Here is a 20,632-nt window from a genome sequence, read left to right as displayed (position 1 = left end):
TTATCCTATCCTAAGGAGTTTAAGCCTTGTATTATAAATAGCTTGGCCAAGTCATGAGAGGAAAGTAACTACAACTCTCTAGCCTTCTACCCATCGAAGACCCAAGAAGGGAAATAATATTACTGGAGTAAGCAGGAAATGCGATCAAACAACTTCTAAAATGTGTAACAAATGACAGAGACAACTGGCTACCTGGCCAATCACCCAAAGTCTCATTTTACAACATTGGAATCAACCAGCTTTGCCTAAGGCCCAAAGTAACTGACAGACCATTTTCAGAGGCAGGAAATGTTCAAAACCGTCTTACCCTGTCTTGGCAAGATTTGACAGTCTTTTTTCTTGTATTCTGTTTGTCCTGTTCGGACATCGAACATTTTGTCAGTGGTCAATGCATGGGCAGTTCCTTGCCCAAAGGCCAGTTTTGCCAAGAAGAAAACAAGCTCCAAGTGGAGTCTTCGGTGCTCAACATTCTCTCAGGAATAGATAGGTGCTTCCAGGAGCAATCGTGTCTCACGTCAACAGAACCCTAAGTTGTTTAAAGTTAATTAAATATTAAATATCCTACAGGTCTTTGAAGTGGTTGAAGATTACCTATCTATGAATAATATAACCTCTATGTATTTAAAGAACCTGATTAGTCTAAGTATGACAAACATGGATGACCATTGACCTATAGCTCTTAATACTATATAACTTAAACAATCTTTAAACAACTGTGCAACAAATAAGGACAATGACCTCAAAATGTAAATAATGTATAAATATCTTGATCAGAGGTAGAAATGTAGAGTGCAATATGATAAATATATCCTAAAATTGTATCAATATACAAAATGTCTTAAGCAGAAGTAGAAGCATTCATGCATACAATATGACAAAATAATTTTGCTGAGGTATACAAATATTGTAGATGAAAATAGGAACATATTTAATATAATTTAAGCTTATATCAATATACAAGAATCTGTGCCAATATAAATTGCCTATAAATAATAGCTCACAAATATTCACTCTATTACTATTATTATTATTGGTGTGAGTAAGCTCACACTAATCTATTATCCCATTCAATTTCCTGGTTTTTTTTACTCAAAGAGATCACTGAGCTTACACAATTTCTACCCCAACCCCCAACCTTACAACAATTATAATCAATCCCTAAATGATGTCCCTCACCCTGAGGACAAACTTTGTTGGGAGAGGGGGCGTCATCTTCTAGAATTACTTCCAGCAGTCATGGGGGCAATGTTCATTCTATGGAATCCTGTGAAAGTAAAATGATGGTTAAGTTCCAAGATTGTCATCCAATGCCAACCCGAACCATAAATTATTTCTCCAGACCAGAGGGGAGGTGTGGGAATAAAAACACAGCTCACATGGCTTTATCAGGAGAGAGTTTTTCAGTGATCCCTCATGAAATCCTTAGTTCACATCCTGAAAAATTTACCCTCATTTATTCTCCAAACAGCTCTTATACCAAAATGTAAACTGAGGGGAAATTCATTAGCATTCTGTTCCCTAGGTAATCAAGTGAATGACTTTAGTCACCTTCACACCTTTCTATGCCCTCTCTGTCACCTCTTCCTATTTTCCTGTTCTGTGTGCCAGCTCTATCATGTAGGCTGAATTAACATCTCTTTTCCAGGCATTCTCCAAATTACAAAAAGGAACAGAACAACATTAGCATATCCTGACCCTTTGTTTAGGACAGCTTCAGTGTGGAAGGCTAGGTGACCCCTTTCTGTGTAGCAGATGCAAACTGGCCTGAATTTCTTGCCCAAGTGGCTAACCAATGCCATAAGGAGCCTCTTTGGTGCCCATCATCCTCTTGAAGTGTTGGTGCTGCCAGGAGCAGATGTGTCTCATTGTCATGAAAAGTCCTAAATTTTTAAAACATTTTAAATGCCATATTCTGAAGGTCTTTGAAAGGTTTGAAGAATATCTAACTAACTGAAATATATCTAAAAATCTTAACAAACATAACTACAAGCTTGATTATTATAGATGATTATCTATTAACCTATATCTCTTAATTATGCATTACAATTTTAAATGAGCTGCACAAATACAATACCTTAATCAAGAGAATATATATATATATATATATATATATATATATATATAAAACAAAATTGACCTTAAATTTGTAACAATAGATCAAGATCAATACCAATGCAAATATGTATAGCATAACTCCCTTAAATGTGAAGAAACATTTATAAAGAATATTTGGGAATAGGTGCATAGTGCTTCTCCAAATTGCTTTTTGCTGTTTATTGGGTGAAGTAATTTTTGGGGGTGTTCAAGGAGACCTTCAGGGGGTCTTGGTCCATAAAACCACACTAGTCTGGAAGTATTTTATAGGTTTTCATCCTCTATGGAAACAAAAGAAGAACCTCTTTTCTGAAGCAACATATTCTTAGACTCAAATTTTGAAGACAAGATACCTTTAAAGTATATATGTTAGTTGTTTATCTCCTTCACAGTCAAAATATTCAAACAAAACACAATAATATACATAACCTAGACTCCCTGTGTATATTTCATCTTTATGTGTTTTTTTACTCTATTAATTTTTCTACAAGTTTACTGTCTCCTTAAAGACTTTGCTTTTTTGAAACATTTTTTCCCTTTTCATAAGTATATTATTTGCAATACTGTTTGGACAATAGCTTAAGCATATTTCTGGCTAACTCTTATGTCCTAAACTAATCCATCTCCCCATCTCCATTGACCTGTGTATCACCATGACTGTGACTTAACAGGTAAAGTTCCAGCGTCTGTCTTCGGTGGGGCTATATGGCTTCTCCTTGTTTCTACCTCCTTTCTCCGAACATTCAGTTTAGTTTTTCCCACCTAGCTCTACCCTATCATAGGCCAAGCCAGTTTCTATATTAACCAATGGTATTCACAGCATACAGAGGGGAATCCCACATCACGGGTAAGAAGAGAGTGTATGTTTTCTTTGCAGGAGAGGAATAATGTTATTGTTACTCAGGGTAGTTGTGCTTCATGTTGGGTGAAAGCATTGCATTGTCCTTATTTGGAAGAACTAGTGTTTAAAAGAGATATGTATGGATGCCAGATGGATAAAGTATAGTGTCCTAGATCGTTCCATGAACACAGGACTATATAGAGATATTTCTTAACACTGTTTTTTGATTAAAGGGTTGATTCCCTGCAAGAAAATGGGTTTGCAAAGTTTAAGAAACATGGTAAGGGAAGCAAAACCAAGATCAGAACCCAAGACTGTCTCACTGGAAAACCTTTCTACTTACCAGTGTGTTCTAGCATCCCCATCCCAGCCATGATGACAGATGCTGAATCATATTGCAGGCACTCAGCAGACACCGTGAATCCTGTTATAGAGACTCAGCAGACACTGTGGACCCTGTTGTAGGCACTCTACAGACACTGTTTCTTGTTCTATCAACAACACTTCAAGAAAGACATTCCTGTCTTGCCTACTTTGAAGCTATCTGGCAACTGTCTAGCTTTGAGTTTGGGTCTGCAGCAACTGTAGTTGCTTTTAGGGGTTCTGTCTCTTCTCTGGCCTTTGGGGTGGCTGTTTAAAGATGATTGAACAGTTCTCCTTCTTCAGCATCCGCTGAGGCTTTTCCTCCCACTGACAGGAAGACTCTGTCCTCTGCACCCTCAACACCCTCAGCCCACCTTCCCACCATCATCTCAGACTTTCGGTGCTGCAGGCACCCCAAAAGACTCATTGCTTAGTATGTCGCTGCAGATGCTGTTAGCATGCCTAGACCACCTTTTCCTTTCAACCTCTTATCAGCTCTCAGACACAGAGTGGTCTTATTTACAGCCATCTGTCTGTTTCAACATCTAACTCTCTACCAAATCTTCCACAACCCATCCAAGCAAACGTCCTTTACTCCACATTGCTAACACTCGTATTATTGATGGCCTCTATCATCATGTCAATCATCTATAGTGACACTCTAAATCTCCAGGGCCTGCTCTCCAACCATGGACCGTCTCTGGGCAAGGCTCCTTATCAGTCACCTTTATCTCCGCTGTAGGCAGTGCAGTGCCTGGCACATCCCCACAAGGAACAAAATGAACGGGGGAATGGGAAAGCATATCCACAAAGATTCTACACGACACAAAGCTCCTGAAATGAGCTGAATGCCACCCCCGCACTCCTCCAGGAGTTTTGGTACTGCTATTAAACGCATCTTGTGGAATCCTTGGACAATAATATTGGAGAGTCTAAGAGTGAAGAATTGGCTTCATCTCAGGCTCCAAGAGAGTTAATGGACCCAGAAACCCTGCAGAGCCTCTTCTGTCATTTTGGGAAAAAAAAAATACAGGAGAAGTTTTATCTTACAGTACCTTAAAGGCCAAATACCAATTCCTTGAAGAGATTTACAGCAGCTCTGCATAAAAGAATCCAATGTATGGCTTAATCTTCTTCCCTTTCGCTATCCCTGAGCAATGCAAAGCGTGGAGGAAGCCTGTAAGCTAACCAATGAACTTGATTGGAATAAACAGCGAAATTAGATAATTAATGATCACGTTTGCCAAATTTCCACTTCACTGTGTTGCTGGCTAGATAGAGCCCCGAGGCAACAGATACATTTACAAGCGAATTACGCAGTTCTCCTGGTGAGTCTTCCTGTATCTTGCAAGCATCCCACATCTTCCATTATCCCTTCTGGTTCTTTTTCATCCCTTTGGAAAACAGTTAAAGAAGCAAGAAGGCTCATAGTTCTGGGAGACTAATTCTTATACCTGGTTCTAAGGAGTCTCGAGCCTCAGCTTTGGCAGGTCAGCCCAGGCGAAGGTTATGACTTTGGGCGTCCTTTCTGTATCTGCTTTCAAAAAAAAAGGGACCAGTTACCTTCATCAACTCCTTTGCTGAAGTGTGGGTTGGACTGCAGAGCTTGCTTCCAACAAGAAGAAAAGAAAGAAAGAAAGAAAGAAAGAAAGAAAGGAAGGAAGGAAGGAAGAAAGAAAGAAAGTTAGTTCACGGTAGAAACTCCTATGGACGCTGCCCTGGCTAAATGGTCAGGGCTGATAACGTGAGCTGGAGTATGCACTGATAATATGTCCCTACAATATGATTCTACTGTAAAAAAACAATTCACCCCTGTGGTGTTTTTTTTTATTTTAAAAATGTCATAGCCTTATTGTGGACATAAAAATATCAAATGAAGCCAAACCGAGATTCAGTCTATAAAAGATCAATTCAATATTTCCCCAAACTCAGTGTCACTCACTCAGTAAAGGAAACTGTGTCCTGTAAGAGAGTCAAATGAAGCTGGGTGGTGGTGGTGGTGCACACCTTTAATCGCAGCACTTGGGAGGCAGAGGCAGGCAGATCTCTGTGAGATCAATATGAGTTGGAGGCCAGCCTGGTCTACAAAGCAAGTTCCAAGACAGCCAGGGCTACTACACAAAGAAACCCTGTCTCGAACCCCTTTTCCCTAAAAAAGAGAGAGCCAAATGAAACCCAACAGCCACATACAAGGCAGGGTCCTACACTGGATCCTAAAACAGATAAGGAATTTTAACAAAGAAACTCACAAAACTGCATGTCAAGTCGGGAGGTTCCTTAGGAGCATGGTGCCACTGTTGTTTGTCTTGGTTCTATGGATGTTCCACGGAGATGCGATGTCAGTGGTTGGGAAGGATGGTGGGGTGTAAAGACCAACTCTCAGAGATGTCTTTGCTAATTTTACATCCATTGAAATTCTGGGAAACTGTGAGCATGAGTATGTGAATGCATGTGTGCATGCATGTGTATTGTTGTAGGTTTTTACTCTTGGCTATTTTGGGGGACCCAGCCACCCAACTCCCAAATAAATGGCACGTGGAGTCTTATTTTTCTTAGAATGTCTGCCCTTAACTTGCCTTGTTTCTAGCCAACTTTTCTTAACTTACATTATCCCATCTACATTTTGCCTCTGGCCTTCTTCCTTTTCTTACTTCTGTATGTCTTACGTTTACTCTTACTCCATGGCCGGCTGAGTGGTTGGGTGGCTGCTTCCTACTGTTCTCCTCTCCTTTTGCTTTGGTTTCTTCTCCTTGATCTTGCTCCTTGATTTTTTTCTCTCTCATCCTGCCAGCTCTACTTATCCTCTCTCCTGCCTTTCTATTGGCCACTCAACTCCTTATTAGAACATCCAGGTGTTTTAGGCAGGCAAAGTAACACAGCTTCACAGAGTTAAACAAACACAACATAAAAGAATGCAACACATCTTTGCATTGTTAAAACAAATGTTTCACAGCATAGACAAATGTAACACACCTTAAAATAATGTTCCACATATGTGTATGTTTGAAAATGAGTTCGTGCACATGAGTGCAGTGCCACAAAGGCCAGACAAAGGCATCTTGTTTCCTTGAACTGTACTGATGGGGCATTGTGTGTCTCCTAATATGAGAACTTGGAACTGAAGTCAGGCCTTTGCAAGAGCAGTACATGTACGTAAATGCTGAACCATCTCTCCAGTTCCTTATATTTAGTTTTTAAACAAAGTTTATTTGGGGGAAAAATAAATTGGGGAGCTGGAGAGATAGCTCAGGTTTAGGAGCTCTCTCTTCAGCTCCAGAGGACCCAACTTCAATCCCAGCACCCACATCAGGCAGCTCCCAGTGGTATGTAATGCAGGCTCCAAGGGGCCTGGCATCCTCTTCTAACCTGCGCAGGCACCTGTATTCACTGCCCATACAGAGACAGAACACGCACACAAAATTCAAAAATAAAATTAGGGCCTGAGAAGAAGGCTAAGTGTCTAAGAGTTCTTACTGCTCTTTCAGGGGACCTGGATTTAGTTCCCAGCCACTACATGGCATCTCACAAGCACTTGTGACTTCTGGCCCTTGTGAACTGTTTCATGCATGTGGTGCACATAAACTCAAGCAGACAGACACACATGTATACCAAATAATTAAATCCTTAGAAAGAAAAGCTTTAGATAAACAAATAACTAACTAAGTGAAATATCATTTGCCAGAAACAGTAAAATGCACGGCACCTGGAGTTTGGGGTTTGGCTGTGCTGATGAGAGTGTGCCGTCTGTCTATAGTGCGCAGGCCTGGGTGGCAGAGCAGACTGGTAATGGGAGGCACGTTCTGCAGGACAGGGGCCACCTGGGAATTCATGCTGCTTTCTTGCTCAGTTTTGCTGTGAACCTAAAACTTCTTTAAGATCCAAGTCATTAATAATATATCCAAGCCAACTTACTTGCAGCTATTATGGAGTAACTTCTTAACAGGTCAGTGCTCCCAGAAAAATAAACACTAAAAGGATGTGTTTCCAAAAAGAAAAAAACAAAACTCCCCAGCTTGAAGATGTGCAGGGCTTTGAAGGGGCTTTGAATGCTGGCAGAGCTTGAGTCAGCTGACCCCGAAAAGAAGAAGGCGGTGGAAGAAGACCAGACTCCTCATGATAGCCCCTCCTGGAAGTGCTCAAAGACTTCCTATGAGGCTGAAAAACCAACAGAGCTTTATAGAAGCTCCCTGCTGTGAGAGACAGGAGTTGGAGTGTTGGGACAGAGCAGACAGGTCTTGAGGGGGCCAACTCTTCTCTCTCTCTCTCTCTTTGCATGTGTGCCTTTGTATGGGCGCCCGTGTGTGCCCACATTTAGAAGCTAGGGGATAACCTTGGGAGTTATTCCTCACATGCCATCTACCTTTTTTTGTTGTTATTTTTGTTGGCTTTTGGTTTTGAGATTGGATCTCCTAGGGCTGGAGAAATGGCTCAGTGGTTAAGATCACTGGCTGCTCATCCAGAGGACCCGAGTTCAATTCCCAGCACATACATGGCAGCTCACAACTGTCTGTAGCTCCAGTTCCAGGGTATCTGACACCTTCACACCAATGCACATAAAATAAAGTTTTAAAAGAGAGAGATGGTATCTCCCACTGTCTTGGCCAGGAACTCAGTACGAGAGTAGGCTGCTTGACCAGTGAGCCTCAGAGATCCTTCCGTCCCTGCCTCACCCAAGCAAAAAGTATTGCAAGCTGTGCAATCATGCCCATGACCTTTAAAATGTGAGTTCACAGACTAAAACTCAGGTTTCAATGACGACGCAGCTGTATTTTACTGACAGCTATCCCTGCGGCTCCCAGCACCAAACTTTCTACTCCAGAGCCCCTTCTCCATGGGGGAGACAGGAGGAAGCCAAACTAAAACAACCAAAAAAGAGAGAGAAGCTTATGATGGTGTCACAAGGCTCTGACTCGTGGATAAGAAGGAGCTATAGACGTGATCTCGTTCTAGAACAATCCTGATGAGGGCAGCTGAAGCCAATCTTGAGTTTTCTCAGTCTCAGTTGGATGAGTGCTCCTCCCTTCCGTTGCCCAACAGAGCCGAGCAGTTCCTCTCCAGGTAAACCATGCCGAGCTTTATAGCTTACTCATTATTTATAACATCCATCATTCAGCCTCAGCTATGCAAAACATTAAAGAAAGAAAAGCCAGAACCAATAAGCAAGTAGAGAGTGTCCTGACAGGTTCCCTAGATTAAAATGATCTGGCACAGATTTTAAACTATCTCATTAACTTATTCAAATATTATACTATACCATGGAGATGTTTGCCAAAGAACTGGAATCAACTTTAAAAACACAGTGGAAATTATAAAATTAAAAATTATAATGTCTAAAATGAAAACCATGCTCTGAGTGGGATGGCAGACTGAACACGGGTCAGATGAGCAACAGGGAGCCCAGGGCACCCTGACTCTGAGACACACGCGGGAAGCACGGAAAGGCACACACGTGGCAGAAGAGCTCCCACACGTGGAGCGATGAAGGACAAGGACTTTCATTGACTTAGGAACCACAAAGCACAGTTCACAAAGCCCCACAAACTGAGCAGAACGAAGAAAGAGCAAACAATAACTTGGGCACAGAAGACTAAAGTGCTAAAATCAAACACAAATAGAAACATCTTTTCAAGTGTCCAGGAAAACAATATACGACCTTCCAAAGAGTAAAAATATGTGAAACCATTATTTAACAAGCATAATGGAACTGTTATGTTATGCTAAGTGTTGTTATGTTATGGTAAGTGCTGTTCTGAACTTAATGTCTGTGTCTCCACTCCATAGCTTGGAGCCCTAACCTCACACGGTGGCATTTGAGAAGCGATTATGAGAATGGAGCCTTTGTAAATAAGTAACCTCACACAAAGAGAGATAAATCATCTCTCTCTCCGACACACGAGGATACGGCCAAAAAGGTGTCTGTCTGCAAGCTGAGAAAAGAACCCTTAACAAGGACCAAATTGGCTAGAATCCTGACCCTGTGTTTCCCCAGCCTTCAGAGCTATGAGAATTAAATGCCTGTCATTTAAGCCACCCAGTTTCTGACATTTCTGTTATAGCAGTTGAGCAGACTAGGGCATATGTCATCTTTACGGTACTAACAGAAAATGTCAACGGAGAAATCTACACCCAGAAAAAAAAAAATAAAACTAAAAGTGAGTGAGAGGAAGGGAATTTTCTAATGTCTGCCGGCATGCTTACACAAGAACAACATTAAAGAGATTTCTTTAAAGGAAAAATTGTATGAACAAATCAAGGGCAACAGAAATGATGGCTATATGGTAAACTAAATGTCTACTCATTGAATCCAAAAACCATTGCATTGTTCCTATGTATGTAAATAGAATGTAGTGCAGGAGGTAGAAGTGAGTCAAGGTGTTTCAAGGCCCAAAAATGATGAACAGCCAAAGAAGCACTAAGTAGTAGGGCCTTAAAGTAATCTCTACAGGAGCCATGGAGGTGATTCAGCAGAGAAAGGCGTTTGACAACAAAGCCTGGTGACTTGAGTTTGGGAACCTGGAAATCATATTAAAGCCACAGGCAATGGCATCTCTAATCCCAGCACCCCTAAAGTGAGAAGGAAGACAGAGCCTGGAGAATCCCCTAGAGACCATCACAGTGACAGAAAGAACGCGGGCCATGTTTAAACAGGAAGGCAAGGACTGCACTCCAGTGTCTACTGTGGCATTTTTCACTCCAGCCAAGACAAAGAAACAAAGTAAGTGTCCTCAGTGGATGAACTGGTAAAGAACTTGTGGTGTGTGTGTGTGTGTGTGTGTGTGTGTGTGTGTGACATAATACTGTTCAGACTTTAAAAAGATGTGGGCAAAAGAACAGAGAAAGGGTACAGAGACGCAAGTGTGCAGGGTAAGTCCGGTACCCGATGCTTGGCACGAGGGCTACTGTTACTACTTTGTGTGCTAGAAATCTGCTAAGGCACTAGGTTTAAAGTGTCTCGAGATGATGGGCACATCCATGTACCACAGCAGGCAATTCACTGTGTACACTGAAGCATCATGTTGTTTACGGTAAACACACAAAAGTTTTAAGAACCAAATTGGTCTGTGCAGTATCTATCAAAAACCTAGCTTCCTGCCTTCCCTTAAAAAAAAAAAAAAAACAGAAATTGACAATATGATCCTAAAATCCTTATGAAGAGGTAAAGGACATAAAATAGCTAACACAAGTTAGAAAAGAACAAATTTAGAGAATCCCATTTCCAATTTCGGAACAGTCTGTTACTATGTAAGGCTAGGCCAATGTATCAATGAACAGAACTGAGAGCTCAAGAATAAAAATGCACATATGTGATCAATTTGTTCATAACAGGAGCCCACGATCACTCAATAGGGAAACTGTCTTTTCAGTACACTGCTGAGACAACCAGATCATAACAAGCAGGAAGCGATACTCCGACGTCTCAGCGTAGCCAAGATTGCTTCAATGAATGATCCTCCTGGCATAAAAGTTAAACCTAGGTCTTGAGTTGAACAGTAATTTCCTGGATTTGCACCAAGATGATAACAAAAAAAAATAAATTACATTCTACCAAAATTAAAACCTTTTGTACTTCAAGAACAGCACCAAGAGAAATGGGAAGACAACTTGCAGAGTAGGAACGAGCACCATCTGAAAGGATGCTCGATACTATTAGTCATTAGGGAAATGCAACCTCAACAGACAGCACTTCACACCCACAGCGTGGCTAGAATCAAGTCAGCCCATACCACGAGTGGGCGAGGATGTGGGAACTTGGAATCCTCCGGCACCGCTGATGGGGGTAGGCTGTGGAGCAGTAACTCGGAAAACTACCCAGTCGCTCCTCAGAATGGCACACGTAGACTAGCCAAAAGGCCCAGCGGCTCCATTCAAACACACCCCTGAAGAGGAGTGAGAGCTTGCACACACACAACTTGATAGCGGAATGTTCCTGGCACACGTTTTCATACCCGCCCAAATCAGAAACAACTCCAATGTACGTGTGGAGTATTGATACTCTGAACTATGACTTGGTGACGCATGTCTACATTTATATGAGATACCCACAATAAACAAATCCATACTGGAGAAAGGAAGATCAGATCAGTGTTGATTAGGGGTGATGGGAGGTGACCAGTGGGTGCTAAAGGGTGTGAGATTTCTTTAAGAAGTTATGCAAATCATCTTGTCCTCCTTGGTTTTAACTGTCAACTTGACAACCTAGGGTTACCTGAGAGGGGAAGTCTCAGTTGAGGGATTTCCCAGGGCAGAGGGCCTGTGAGCATGTCTATGGGAAGATTGTCTGTACTAATAATTGATATAGATGTTTCCAGGCCCCTGTGGGCAGCACCATTCCCAGGCAGGTGGTTCTGGGATGTATAAAGAATCTAATTAATCAGGAATCTGCCCACCAGCAAGTAAGACACCTTCTACCATGGTTTCTGCTTTTTGAGTTTCTTCTTTGCCTTCCCTCAATGATGAACTATGACCTGGAAGTGTAAGCTAAATAAATATTTTCTCCCTAAGTTACTTTCATTCAAAGTGTTTTAGCAGAGCTAGAAAAGACCTAAATTTATATAGTTTTCTTAGTGGCAAAATTCCGTGGCTATAGTTAAGGACTAAATTTTACAGCTTCAAGTGAATTTTATGGTATGTGAATCATACTTCAATAAAAATATTTGAAATAGTAAAGATTATCAGATTAGCTTTTTAAAAATACAGTTACAAAATGCAATAAACACAAGCATGTTGAAAGTAAATAGATTAAAAATAGATGCTACACTAACATTCAACCAAGGAGTACAAGATTAGCTCTGAAGGTAGATTTCCAGGCAGGAAACACTGCTAGAGGCAAAGAGAAACATTTCTCAATGGACAGTGATAGATCAATTCAGAAAGACGTAACAAAACTACGTTTGGATGATTTTAATAACATAGATTCAAAATATATAAAACAGAAGGTAAAAGGGCTCTGAAATGAATTGTGGGAAAGTTCTTTCATAGTGAGCAGCGTCAGTAAGACTGGTAGCGAAGGCCAGTAAAGAACACAGATCATTTTGGCAAGTGCACTACCAAGCCCTCTTCAATGACATGAAAACAATCATGATCTTCGATGGCACAAAGAATGCATTTCATTCTCTAGGGCATCCCTTTGGGGATGGAACTAGGAGCAGACAGCACTATAAAGGCCACCCATGGCAATTGACTTCTACTCAATGGATCTTAGATCAGGCATTTGCAGTCCTTCCTGAGGAGTAGGCTGAATCCATCAATTCTGTTTTGTAGGTGGACAAGTGATAGCTAATTGTAATTTTATGTGTCTTCTTGTCTGGGCCATGAGATCTGAGAGCCGCCTAGATGTTGTTTGTTGGTGTGTCTGAGAGAGTTGGACCATAAGTAATTTAGCCCTTGAATCGGTGGACTGGGTAAGGAGATGGCCTTTCCGCTGTGCAGGTGGACATTGTGCATAGAACAAAATAACAGAGGACGGCTAAATGACCTCCACTGAGCTGAGCTGAAGCGTCCACCTGCTGATTCTCCTGCCTTCAGATTCACATTAAGGCCAACAACATTGGCTCTCCAGCTCTCGGGGGTTTTGAACTTTCCACCAGTTTTTCTGGGTCACCATGGCTGGTCTCCAGCACTGTATGAGCCAATATCTTATAGTAAATACCTTTCTCAGATATAGATTATAGATAGTTGATAACTTATTGATTATGTTTCCCTGGAGAACCTTCACTAATATAGAGGAGTTGACTGCTCTACTTTGAAGACACAGGCTATATAAGAAAGAAGAGATCTAGGCTCTGACAGCCAGGAAATCGGGGACAGCCACTCAGGCTGCCACCCTGCTTGGGTCTTTGGGGATGAGGTCACCAGCAGCCTGACTCTTGACTCAGGACCATCCGATCTAATCAAAGAGCATCTAGATACTGGAAATGAAAGGTCCTAGTAGGTGGCTGACAAGTTGATGGCAGGGCTCAATCAAGAGGAAGCTAGGCAGCCGGGCGGTGGTGGCGCACGCCTTTAATCCCAGCACTCGGGAGGCAGAGGCAGGTGGATCTCTGTGAGTTCGAGACCAGCCTGGTCTACAAGAGCTAGTTCCAGGACAGGCTCCAAAAAAAACCACAGAGAAACCCTGTCTCGAAAAACCAAAAAAAAAAAAAAAAAAAAAAAAAGAGGAAGCTAGGCAAAGAGGCACCATGGGAACAGGAGCAGCAGCAGCGAGTTCCTGGGAGATCTCTGTGCACATCTGGATCTGAGGCTTGCGCTTGTCCATCATTCCACCTGCCAGGGTCCAAAGTGAGGATAGCAGAATGACTGTAACCTCAGAAGGTGGTAACCTGGGTCCACAATCCATGACCATAGGCAGACTAGTTAACCCCTCTTTGCCTTTATTTCCTTAGCAACAAAGTGAGACCATTTATATAAATCTATAAAGTTTCCCTGAAAAGCAATGGGGTGGTGTGAGGAGAAAGTCTGTGAGGGTCTGGTGAGTAGTGAGACCCCAAGAAGCACTCGCTGTTGCTCTGAATGCCAGCATCCTTCTCTCCAATTGCTGACTGGAACACACTGAAACGTCAGGTGTGGCACTGTGAACATATAGTCTAATGACTGATCAGTAGTGGCTATTCATTGAGAAGAATTCCAAGAACTCCTTTGTGCTCACGCCCTGAGTGCCGTGGAACACATTGGCAACGTTTGTTAAAACCCCCGATGGTCGCAGGCATATATGCACCCTCTCCCTTTGGCCTGTATTGTACAACTACCTAATAAATACTGATTCAGCAATCTTCCCATTCCACGTTTCTATGACAGCACCTATAAACAAACCCTCCAAAAGGACTAAGTCAACAGCACATAGGTCCTTTTTTAAATATATTGAAAGTAGGCACAGCCTCTTGTTGGATGTGAGCTCGGTAGAAAATTTCCCTGTGCTCATCCTTGATGTCTCTGCCCCATTGATACCTGCAGTGGGCTCTTCACAAGCAGAGACATACTGCATCTTCTGCAGCTAGAGCTACCAAAGCAGAGCCGTGTGGTGCAAGAGGTTGACACACATGAGAGCCTAGCACAGTAGAAAAGGCCCAGAGTCCACAGGCCTAGTGCCAGCTTGGGCAGAAGCCCACAGTGGGACCCTTGGGGGAGGGGGTGGGGTTGCAGTGCCGGTGACTTTTCGGAGACCTGGCTTTCTGAATTGTGTGAAAAAGTAAGACCCACGCCGTTGTGCTATGCTGTTGTAAGGGTGCGTCTTTCCTAGCTATAGTAGTTTTGGAAGGAGAAGTTTGAGAGATGCACACTGTAAGATACTCGACTTGATTTTAGATGGCTTCCATGTTTTCCTAGACTGACGGGTGGTGAGATGGCCCTCCATCCTCCATTCCTACTGAGGACAAGATTTCAACAATGAGAAACTAAAACTTAGGACCACAGTGGGAGAAGCAGCACTATAGCTGCCTGCAGCCCCAACCTGGGAGGAAGATGCTAATTAAAGTGAAGACGCTGACTGGAAAGGAGATTGAGATCGACATTGAACCCACAGACAAGGTGGAGCGAATCAAGGAACGTGTAGAAGAGAAAGAGGGCATCCCCGCACCACAGCAGAGGCTCATCTACAGTGGCAAACAAATGAATGATGAGAAGACAGCAGCTGATTACAAGATCCTAGGTGGTTCAGTCCTCCACCTAGTGTTGGCTCTTAGAGGAGGAGGTGGTCTTGGGCAGTGATGAACCTCGGTTCCATTTTACCTCCTTGCCCTGTCGCTCATAATGAAGCATCACATATCCTCTCACGCTCTGGGACACCAGAACTTCTGCCCCCTCCCTTGGATGCCCAGTCTTGTGTGTCTACTGGTGGGAGAATGTGAGGACACCAGGGTGCAGTGCTCCTGCCCCAAATGACCATTACTGGCTGTTGGGTTTTAGTTTGCAGTCCTGTGTGCTTCCCTCTCTTATGGCTATAACTTTGGTTGTCAATAAAATATTTCCTGGCAAAAAAAAAAAAAAGAAACTAAAACTTAGCCGAATCAAAGCTGAGACTGGATGGCAGGAAGGATGGCACAGCAAGCTACCCTGAGACACAGATTAGGGGGAGAATCTGCTCCATGTTCAAAGCGAAATCTCTCCCTTCTCTCCTTGTGACAAACACATGAACTCACATGTACCAACTCCCAACCACTGAACCAAAGTCAGACATTAGTAACATAAAATAATACACTTCAGCAGACCTGGACGATGAGACAACCATTGCCTTTGCCACCATGAAAGGTAACTGAGTACACGTGACCAGACAACTTTTGCTATGTTGTATAAACAGCAACATTGTATGTTTTAGTAATGTGGCAAACATACGAGAAAGGCAACAATATACAATTTCTCTCATGAAGAGCTACTTATGAGTGTGAATTTGTACCTTGTTTCTCATAGACAACACTACAACCAAGAATTCAGTCAAGTTCCTAAAAGTGGTTACCAATAACCACAGGCTCATCTCATCCAAGGGAGGTGTCCTTTTCCAATGTGATCTCTGTGGGGCGGTCACTGTTGTAATTAGGGAGTAGCGGGGACCCCAGCCACCTGGCTAGCTCATACCCCAAAATAATTACACGGACACTGTATTCTTTTAGACACTGCTTGGCCCATTTCTATCTAGCCTCTTCTAGGCTAACTTTCGCACCTGGACTAGCCCATTTCTAATATTCTATGTAGCACAGCTAGGTGCGTTTACCGGGAAGATTCTAGCCTACATCAATCCTGGGTCGGAGCTTCATTGCGTGTGTCTGCCCAGGTGCAGGGAGCATGGCGTCTCTCTCTGAGGCGTCTGCCCCCGAGAGGAGAGCTGTGGAGTCTCTGCTCACTTCCTCTTCCTCCCAGCAGTCTGTTCTGTTTACTCCTCCCACCTATGTTTTAACCTATGAGGGCCAGCCAAGCAGTTTCTTTATTTTTTTAACCAATGACCTTCCTCCATTATTTCCCCTTTTTCTGTTTAAACAAAAAGGAAAGGCTTTAACTTTAACATAGCAAAATTACATATAACAAAACAGTTATCAAGTAAAAATTACAATAATCTTTATCATAACTAAGGAAAACTATAACTATAACTAACTATTCTTAACTCCATCAAAGACTCCAGAAAGATACAATATTACCTAAGCAAACAAGAAAAAAGCAACTTTTAAAACTCTAGAAATGACAGAGACAACTCGCTGCCTGGACAGTCACCCAAAGTTCCTCTGTACCGTTGGGGCATCCATCTTCAGCCTTCAGGCCCATAGTATCCAGAGACATTTCCATGAAGCAGGACATTTCAAAGTCAGTTCAGTCACTATCTGTTGTGTCCTGAAGAATGTCTTGCAGACTCTTTCATGAATCAGGAACCCCAAAAGATCATCTCACCTTAGGCAAGTTCAGTAGTCCTCTCTCTGTGGGTTCTCTGTGTCCAGTTTATGCAATAGTCCAGGCAAGAGCAGTTTCTTGCCCAAATGGCTATCAAACTCCATAAGGTGCCTCTTCGATGCCCATCTTCTTCTTAAAGTAGATTGGTGCTGCCAGGAGCAGACGTGTCTCATTGTCATGAAAAGCCCTAAATTATTAAAACATTTAAAATGCCATATTCTATAATCTTTGAAAAATATGAAGAATGCCTATCTAAAATATATCTATGTACATCTAGAAAATCTTAACTAACATGACTATAAACTTGACTATTATGATTATCTATTAACAATCTATATTTCTAATTATACATTACATTTTTAATTGAACTACACAATCACAGTACCAAATCAAGATCAGAAACACATATACGTATAACAAAATTGACCTTAAATTTAAATCACTAAAACAAAATCCATATCAATGTAAATTATTCATATCTCTATCATATCCCCCTTTAAATGTAAAAGAACGTTTATAAACCATATTTGGGAACATGGGCGCAGTTTTTTCTCTCCAAACTGCTTCCTGCTGAATGGGGGCGTCATTAATTAGGTCTTTCATGGTATAACCTGTGTACTAGTTTCATCTCAGTTGTCAGTTGAGTGAAGCAATTTTCTGAAGATGTTCAGAGCAACCCTTCAGGAGGACGTGGTCCATCATACCATATCGAAATAGAAGAAATGAACAGCGAGAGTTAGCCTAGAAGAGGCCTAGATAGAGATGGGCCAAGCAGTTTCTTTATTTTTTTAACCAATGACCTTCCTCCATTAGGTCACCTCCCTGTGTGTGGTGGTTTCTTCCAGCCCTTCTCCCTAGAAACAGATTAGGAGAGCCAGTTAGGAGTCAGAAGAGCACTGGACCACATCTGCCGGAGCGTGGAGTTGTAGATGCAAAACTGTTTTTAACCCATCACAATGGCATGATTCATTTGTTTTAAGTTCCAGAGCCACCCTCTTCCCCGCTGGGTCATCCTCTTCCCCGCTGGGCCACCCTCTTCCCCGCTGGGCCACCCTCTTCCCCACTGGGTCACTCTCTTCCCCACTGGGTCACCCTCTTCCCCGCTGGGCCACCCTCTTCCCCGCTGGGCCACCCTCTTCCCCACTGGGTCACTCTCTTCCCCACTGGGTCATCCTCTTCCCTGCTGGGCCACCCTCTTCCCTGCTGGGTCATCCTCTTCCCTGCTGGGTCACTCTCTTCCCCACTGGGTCACCTTCTTCCCCACTGGGCCACCCTCTTCCCCGCTGGACCATCCCGCTAGCCCACTAAACTTGTTCTTTGAAGTCTCTTTCTGTCTGTATCTGTTCAGCTCCCCTTTCCTCACTTTTGTCAAAGTCAACTGTACCAAAATGCCACTTCATAGAACTCCAGCATCGCAGCTGTCATACTTGGGTGTCCACCAACTTATCATCCTGGCTCAAGCATTCTGTAGATTCCGATGTCACCCTCCAAAGATGACTACCTTGTTTATACACCCGCTCACAGAAGGGACTATATGGAGGGAAAAAACATCATTAAAGGAAGCTAAGAAACTAGAAATTTGTTTCCATACTGAGAGGCTAAGAGAGGAAATGACAAATAAAATATCCAAATGCCAGCCTTCTTACTCACTTAAACCTCTGCCAGCAGGCTGGCTAGGAAAATGCCAGATAGGGGTTTCTGTGAGCTTTCCTTTAGGAAATGGGACATTTGCCATCTTTGCCCAATCTCGTTTCTCTGTTTAGTCTTTGAAATCAGGTGCAGCCCAGGCTGGTCTGAAGCTCATGATCCTCCTGCCTCAGCCTCCTGTGTGTTGGGAGTTCAAGATTGTTCTGTGCAATGCCTGGTTCTGACTTGTACCTTGACTGAGAAGGGCACAGCAGATATGATAGGTATCTTATGTTTGTGTTTTTCTCATGGTGACCAAATAACTAGCATGAAACGAATCAAAAGAAGTAAGATTTATTTTGGCTGATGATCTGGAGGTATAGAGTCTATCACGGCAGGGTAGGTGTGAGGTCACATCGTATCCTCAGTCAGGAAGTGTGCCACCAGAGGGTGCCCATGGAGACCTGGAGGGTGTCAGATATCTAGAGCGAGAGTTACATGGCTCCTAGGAATGCAATCCAGGTCCTCTGGGAGAACAGCAAATGTTCTTAGCCACTGAGCCATCTCTCTAAGCCAGGGAACACAGTGCAAATAGAGGAGAGGCCAGAAGACCTCCAAGTCCCACCCCGTAATCTATTTTCTACAGTGAGGTACCACTTCTCCTTCCTCTTCTTGAAAATTGATTCTTCTCTCATATATTATATCTTGACCTCAGTTTTCCCTCCCTCCACTCCTCTAAGCTCCTCTGCACTTCCCCACTCCCCCAGATTCGCTCCCCCCTCCATTTCCCTTCAGAAAAGAATAGGCCCCCAAGAGACAACAGCCAAACACAATAAAATGGGATACAATAAGACATAATTGCAAAACCCTCATATCAACGCTGGGCAAGGCAACCCAAAAGGTGGAAAAGATTCCCAACAGCAGGCAAAAGAGCCAGAGATGCCTGCACTCCCTCTGTTAGGAGGCTCACAAAACACCAGCTAACAGTCGTAGCATGTACACAGGGGACCTGGCACAGACCTAAGCAGGCCCCCATATTTGCCACTTCAATCTCTGTGAGCCCATATGAGCCCTGCTTAGTTGATTCAGTGGGGCATGCTCTCCTGGTGTCCTCCATCCCCTAGGACTCCTGTAACCTTCCTTACCCCTCTTCCATGAGATTCCCTGAGCTCCAAGGTGAGAGACCCAGTGCAGACCTCCAATTTAGACTCTCCAGCTGTAAGTCTCTGCACCTATCAGCTTCTGAAGGAAGTTCCTTTAACCTGAAGCCAATGCTGTGACAGCACCACCACCTCCATCACCACCACCTCCATCACCACCACCTCTACCACCACCACCTCCACCACCATCACCACCACCATCACCACCACCTCCACCACCACCATCACCTCCACCACCATCACCACCACCATCACCACCACCTCCACCACCACCACCACCTCCATCACCACCACCTCCACCACCATCACCACCACCATCACTACCACCTCCACCACCACCACCACCTCCACCACCACCACCTCCACCACCACCACCACCACCTCCACCACCATCACCACCACCATCACCACCTCCATCACCACCACCACCACCACCACCATCACCTCCACCACCACCATCACCACCTCCATCACCACCACCTCCACCATCACCATCATCACCACCTCCACCACCACCTCTACCACCACTACCACCACCACCAAGCTGCCAAGTGAGATGCCAGGATGTGGTTTCTGCCTTCAAACCCTAATTCTCTGGACACTCAAGGATGTACATAGGTCCCCCAAATACCTGCATGTAGTTGGAATAAATTCATTCAGTGAGCTACAAACTATGCCTGAATGGTATACTGGCCAACTCCAAAAAACACTTTGGGACCACTTGTTTTATCTCTCTCCTTGCAGGTAGTCCTAGATGAGATCATTGAACAGTAACCAAGCCACAGCATGAATGCTGTCTTGGCTTGAACTCTCTTCTGTCAAATCTATTAGACCCTGACTTTTTAATCCAGCCTTGCTCTGGTTCTCATGACGTTGACCGAATGCAGCCAGTTATTAGCCAGAATGAAACACAAGCAGTTTCTGCCACACTTGCTAACAGGTCCCTTGTTCTTCCCCTAAGACCTCATGAACCAGGCCTTCAATGTCTTCATCTTCCTCAGCATTTTTGCCCTCCAGACTCCTGCTCTAATGGCTCATTGAGCTCTGTTTACAACATCCTAGAGCCTCGCCAGCCTCCGGACCCAAACCCTTCCACACGCCAGTACCACGGGCTCACAAACCACACAGCGAGACTTATCATGCCACCAATCCCACTCCTGGTACTCAACTCTATATA

At 43.4% G+C, this 20,632-nt stretch overlaps 1 protein-coding gene across 1 annotated transcript; it reads left to right on the top strand.

Annotated features, from left to right (window-relative positions):
* The first annotated feature begins 14,754 nt into the window (after window positions 1–14,754).
* LOC121461653 (NEDD8-like) lies at window positions 14,755–15,163 on the top strand. Its single transcript, XM_041672740.1, has one exon. It carries the CDS (start codon window positions 14,756–14,758, stop codon window positions 14,999–15,001), a length of 246 nt encoding a protein of 81 aa, XP_041528674.1. The 5' UTR covers window position 14,755; the 3' UTR covers window positions 15,002–15,163.
* The last annotated feature ends 5,469 nt before the right edge of the window (window positions 15,164–20,632 follow it).

The sequence above is a fragment of the Microtus oregoni genome, unplaced genomic scaffold, assembly GCF_018167655.1.
Source record: "Microtus oregoni isolate MIOR12 unplaced genomic scaffold, Mior012 000023F_ref0000262, whole genome shotgun sequence".
Lineage (NCBI taxonomy): Eukaryota > Metazoa > Chordata > Mammalia > Rodentia > Cricetidae > Microtus > Microtus oregoni.
This window is presented reverse-complemented; position numbering and strand designations above follow the sequence as displayed.